The sequence below is a fragment of the Abrus precatorius genome, unplaced genomic scaffold (assembly GCF_003935025.1).
Source record: "Abrus precatorius isolate BTA unplaced genomic scaffold, Abrus_2018 Scaffold5, whole genome shotgun sequence".
Classification (NCBI taxonomy): Eukaryota; Viridiplantae; Streptophyta; class Magnoliopsida; order Fabales; family Fabaceae; genus Abrus; species Abrus precatorius.
The window spans coordinates 5,867,019-5,873,018 of record NW_020874395.1 but is presented as its reverse complement, the minus strand read 5'-3'; the positions used below and the strand labels follow the sequence as shown (position 1 = coordinate 5,873,018).

General features: G+C 27.0%; 1 protein-coding gene across 1 annotated transcript; it reads right to left on the bottom strand.

Moving 5' to 3' along the window:
• Window positions 1–4,124: 4,124 nt before the first annotated feature.
• On the bottom strand, window positions 4,125–5,307 carry LOC113866518 (heavy metal-associated isoprenylated plant protein 45). The gene is made up of 3 exons (XM_027501349.1): window positions 5,260–5,307; window positions 5,091–5,166; window positions 4,125–4,447 (listed from the first exon to the last, which is right to left on the bottom strand). The coding sequence occupies exons 1-3, from the start codon at window positions 5,305–5,307 to the stop codon at window positions 4,125–4,127; spliced, it is 447 nt and encodes a 148-aa protein (XP_027357150.1).
• Window positions 5,308–6,000: the final 693 nt, after the last annotated feature.

The window sequence follows — 6,000 nt, the reverse complement described above, 5'->3', positions numbered from 1 at the left end:
ATATCCTGATCGTTTATAATATCAATTGGTCGAGAAGAAACACCCTCAACACTTTCAGTCTCACTTAAATCTCCTACCTCATCGGAAACAATATTCGGCCTTGATTGGTTTGATAAAGAGTCCCCCTACTCGATTGAGTCAGCCATAAAAGAATAAGAGGAGAAGAAAAGAGCAAAGCAAGACAAACGTACCTTAAAGTCTAGAAGGGAGAAAACTTCCAACAGATTAGCAAAATATACCCCTCGGTGCAAAGTATAAAAGTGTATATGATGCCTGGACCACCACCTATTTATGAAACATACGGTTTCGAGCAGATGAAGGGTCACACTCCTCTTTAACCATCAGATCTCTTCCAAATCAATGGATATGAACGAGTAACCTTTCATTTCAAAGTATGACCTATGAGGAAATCCTAATTTACTGAAACCCTAAAATGTCAACATATCATAAGGCTTGGAAGGCAAGAATACGCAAGAAAATTCAATCCTTCTCTGACAGGAATCCGAATACCCTTTCGGCCTAGCACTAACAAATTTCAAACCGAGAACCCTATCGGTCACACTACCAAATTCAGTAGATCTAAATAAGCCTTGTGTCATACTTCCTCGAACTTGGGGGACTAGTGTACTGGATAAGATATCCTACTCAGTCACTACAACGAAAGAAAGAATTTGAATACTCCTTTAGCCTCAAAGACGAACACCCCTCTAATCATATTAAGATAAATTAGAGATGATTAAACAGATTAAGGTAGATAATTATTAACTATCTACTTAAACAGAAGGCTTAAGACAGGGTTAAGTCATGAAGCCCGTTAGCTCAAAATATTGTCTATAAAAGGAAAATAAGAAGTACAGGTAAGGGTTGACTTTTGAATAACAAGTATCAATTATTGCCTAAACTAACACCTGACTTTATCATTGAAATGCCTTTTGCAAATATCCTCCTTACGTCATATAAAAAAGGATTTGACATCCACAAGGACGTCACAATGTAGAACTGAAGAAGAGATAATTGAAGATCATTATATCCTTAACAGGAACACCTCTGAACACCAGAAAATGATTTGAAGTATAAACTTACAAAGCATATATATCTTAATGGTGCCTAATATTTCATTGTTTCTTATATCTTATTTTTATCACAAAGTTTAATTAATGTTTTTGAAATAATTTGGTTATTTAGAGATAAAAGTGTATGTAGTTTCATATTATATTGCAGGTAAAGTTCATATAAAATCATGGTTTAGGGTAATTAAAATTGTTGATCATCTAAGCTCTTTCTCGCAAACAATTCCAATACCTCCCAACTTTTATGGCGCAAGATAAAAATTTTGGTTATATATATAGTTTTGGTTAAAAATTTTAGAAAAAATTTAAAAGAGAAAAAAAATATTATAAAAAATAAATTTAACTTCTCTTATAAATTACAAATAATTATGTTTCTTTATTTTTTGGGAAGTTCTTTCAATTAATTTCTCTTAATTTGAGAGGATAAAGTATTTCTAACTTATGAATTTTTTTTAATTATTTTGGTAATTAAATGTTACTTTTTTATAATTTGGCATCAACTTAGCTCATGTTAAGATATATAAAGCTAATTTTAAAATAATTAAATATATTATAATTTTTTAAATATGTATAATGTCGCATATTAATAGTAATTTTAATTAAAAACATAAAATTTAATAATATTAATACATTGAATTTTATTAAATTATATATTTTTTAATAAAAATTATCATATATAAATATTTATCTTGTGTAATGTTATTGTTGAGACATGTTAAAATTCAATTAGAATATTAATTAAGATAATAATTCGACCAAAAATTTGTTAAGAATATGTTGATCCAAGTGACTAAGCATTGAACACTTAAATTCTTAAAATCAGTGATTCAATTATAATATAAGTTATAATAGTTTGACTACAAAAATGCCACATGGTTACATTTACTATTAACACTCTGTATGAACTTGAAATTCATATAAATGAGGATTTGATCTCAATTCTTGATAAATGTTGATGAGCAAGTTTAAAACACGTGACTTATTGAAGAAGTCAATGTTAAAGCACATCTATGATAATGGACAAGAATATAATTTTATATTAAGTTGAGTCAACTAAGTTTTGCCCCCTGACTTCAATAGATTTCAAGAACTAGGTATACATACATGAAAAGAATGATCAAGTCAAGTATTTTAGTATGCATCCTGCGTAAAAGGCTCTAATTTAACAAAGAAAATATCAATCTTTAGAGAAATCCATCAAAGCAATTGGATATTTTTATACTTCTAAAAATAGTTACTAGTAATATCTCAAATACTTTTGCATTTCTAGAAATAGTTGATAAAAGTTATCACTACAAACATATTTTAAAACATAATTTTAGTGCATGACTAGTGGCTATTCAGAGCATTTTGGTACATTTATTTATGTTCTATATAAATTTATTTTCGAATTTCTTTAATTCAATGTAACTTTTATTTCACAACACTTTTAAGTTTTTGATTATAATTTTTTTATTCTTTATTACACTTACTAATCTTGATAGTTTAGCACTAAAAATCCTTTTAAAAAGTCCAAAAGAGTATCAATTTACCTAAACAATTATAAAAATATATATAAAAAAAAGTAAAATATATTAATTGCAATGCAATATTAAAAGAAGCTAATTTTTGTCAATATCCGGATCAATATTACCTTTTTAGCACTTCTATCTTAATTAATTGTAACATGTGGAATTAAAATAAGGGTAAATTTTATTTTTAATTAATAATATTTCAACACATGTAAAACTGAAAATTTTATTAACAATAAAGTATATATAATAATATATATTTCTTATAACTTGTATTTTTTTATTAATAAAATTCTTTAGATACTGCATCTATACAAAAGTTTGGAATACCTCCGACTAAAATAACTTGTTTTTATTTTTTATCTCCTTTTTTTTTCCTTAATAAGAACATGACATGTATTTCAAAAAATTAATAATAATAATAATATTCTCACTTTTTTTTTATTTTTTGATCGGAATGTTATTCTTGAAATAGAGTGCCATTGCTTTGGGAAATTTTATTTGAGATGGTTTCCTTTTAGGTGGACGCTATAATACTCCGTTCAAGAGCATCTCTTAATAAGAGCTAAAACTCATACTTGTAACACTTTAAAACAATCCTCTACAGAATATATTTTTATCCTTTTGCATACTATTAATTTTATATAGGCTAATGATATTAGAATTTTCTTTAATCTATTATGTAATTTTTATTATACAATGATTATTATGAAATTATTTTTTTCTTTTGAGATCTTGAATTACGTTGCTCTCACAACACAATATATGGTTCTCATACAATTAAGGGTTTAGAGAGCACTAACCTAAATCCATTATTTCTTGATGTTACCTCTCTCTTTGATGTCGTTGATTCTTTGGTATTTCTCCAACTCTTCCTTCTTCTTTCAATGAAAGTGAATATCGTAACCTTCATTTGGTAACTGCTCTTTAATTTATATAAAGGGAGAAGGGAAGGTTTCCTTATAATTGTATTTATAATTATACCCTTAATGACTCTATATTTTATATTTAACCACTATCACATTAAATCATTAATTAGAGTTATGTTATAAGTTACATACGCCACTATAATAAGATTATTAAAATAATCTAATAGATGAACTTAATTATATAAGTAAAACAAAATAAACTTTTTAAGATTAAAAAAGTGATTTACAAGGTAAATTATAGAAATTAAATTAGATGTATGTGTAAAAACAACTTAATTATAAAGAATAGTTTTTAAAACATGATTAAGATCTTCCTGAGCTTTAGAAATCAATGAGACTTAAATATATTACTTAGAAAGTTAATCAGAAGATATATGTAAACATTGTAGTGCTCATTAGACTATAAATCTCACATTAATATCTCTAGAGATACCCATGATTAAATACTGAAAAAAGTAACATGTACATAAGTTGATTAATTATAAATGAAAAACTTATTTTATAAATTCTTATTAATTACACAAGAGCATGTAATGTATAAATTTGATTATAAAGTTTATTAAAATAAATTACCAAGTGTTTATAAATGATAGCACACAAAATGAATCAATGATTCACATGATGGTACAGGGTGCATGAACATTGTCATCACTGAAGAGGAATAGTGTTTCATCTTCAACAGTACAGTAAGCTTGTTGAGGAAAATAGCCATGAACACTCTCATTGTAACCATGCCTGTAATAGTTATAGGAAGAAGCAAAGGTAGACTCATCCAAGTATTGGGCAGCATATGGGTAATATTCACTGTCATAAGGGAATGGCCAATACTCAGCCTTTCTTCCTGTTCTTCTCACAATCCTCAATACCTTCCCTTTCTCCACATACCCAGTTACTGTTACCTTCTGCTTATCCATGTCTATCTCCAAGCTATCAACACCTGCATGCAAAAGCTTGAAAGCCCTAATCAACCTTGAAAGCTTGAATTAAGAAAAATATTTTTATTAATATATTTTAATGTCATACAAATTTATATTAACTAATAATGTTTCTTTTCTATTTTAATTTTTACACTAATTCCCACACTTTTCCTTTTAATTATGGTAGGAAGTGAAGCTAAGAATAGTGTAAATATTGGAGGTATTAAAAAAAATACTACTTATGGTCCTATTTGTAAAAAAAATAATTACCAATATTCTTTAATTCAAATTATAAAAAAATTTATTTTTAAACTCATCAATTGCTAAGTTATTTTTATACTCTCATTTATTGTGAATTCTGTTTTAGTTACTTATAATGTAATCTTCTTTATCCATGAAAGTAGACACATTTATTCATTTAATACTATGAGTATTTTTGAAATAAAGTATAAATTGATAATATAACTTGTTATATATGTCCCATTTACGTTCATGTAAAAGTGGATAGTAAAGTTATAATAAAACATGTTATGGAAAGAGAAGAGATATTGAGAGAAGTTTGAAGATGGAATGAAAAAGAGTATGTAAAAATCATTAAGAAATGAAAGATTGGAAGCTAGGTTTAATAGTTATTTTAAGTGTATTGCATGGTTGAGGTCTTGCCATTCAATTTTGAGATTGCCCTTCTAATTCTTTCTTCACATCCTTGGCAATCCATATGTACCTTAAGTTCCACAATCTACAGCAAATGAAACAAAATATTCAAGGTCATACCAAATAGATTAATTTATTTGTTTTGCATTGTACTGAGAAGAAAAGAGTGGGCACTTACAGACAAAGCATTAGGAAGTTTGGCTTTCCGAGGTCGCCACCCAAACATGTTGTAAATTTGCATTTGGAGTTTGGCTTCTCAGTATATATAATATCTCAAGGAAGAAGCCATTTCCGACAGGTATTAATGTTAAAGAAAAATGTTGTAAATATATTCTTTTTGAACTTATTCTTTAATATATTTTTTTAAATTTTTATAATTAGTTAATTTTAAATAATAATCAATTTCTAAGACAAACATTTTGAAATCATGCACATTATATATATATATATATATATATATATATAAAGGTAGATGCTGCATCTCTAGGGTTAGATATAGCCACTGTGCTACTTCATCATAAGCGTGGGTATTATTAATTCAAGTAGATAGGAATTTTCTTGAAAGGTAACGTGAAAATTTTGGAATCAGAGGAATATATAATTTGGGACAGATAAATAGTATTGTGGAATCTATTCTCAATTTTATTCTCCTTCGAGTGATATCATATGAGATTTTATTGTATAGAAACGACTTGTCTCTTTTGTGCATATATGCATGTGTTTACTTTTCTATCATAACACAATAATAATAAGAATAATGTGAGTATCAAAATTATTTATTTAATTTTAGAAGGGAAAAAAATTTCTTGAGAAAGCATGATGAATTTAATTTAAATGGTAATAGATTAAGAATTTTGGGTACAAATTTCTTGAGAAACATATAAAGAACATATTCTAAACAGGTACAGTCGTAGGGGTT

Coding starts and splice junctions, on each gene's coding strand:
- LOC113866518 (XM_027501349.1), bottom strand. CDS start 5,307: ATGTTTGGGTGGCGACCTCGGAAAGCCAAACTTCCTAATGCTTTGTCT. Junction 5,167..5,259: donor AACTTCCTAATGCTTTGTCT/GTAAGTGCCCAC, acceptor CATTTGCTGTAG/ATTGTGGAACTTAAGGTACA. Junction 4,448..5,090: donor GGCAATCTCAAAATTGAATG/GCAAGACCTCAA, acceptor TTTTGCATGCAG/GTGTTGATAGCTTGGAGATA.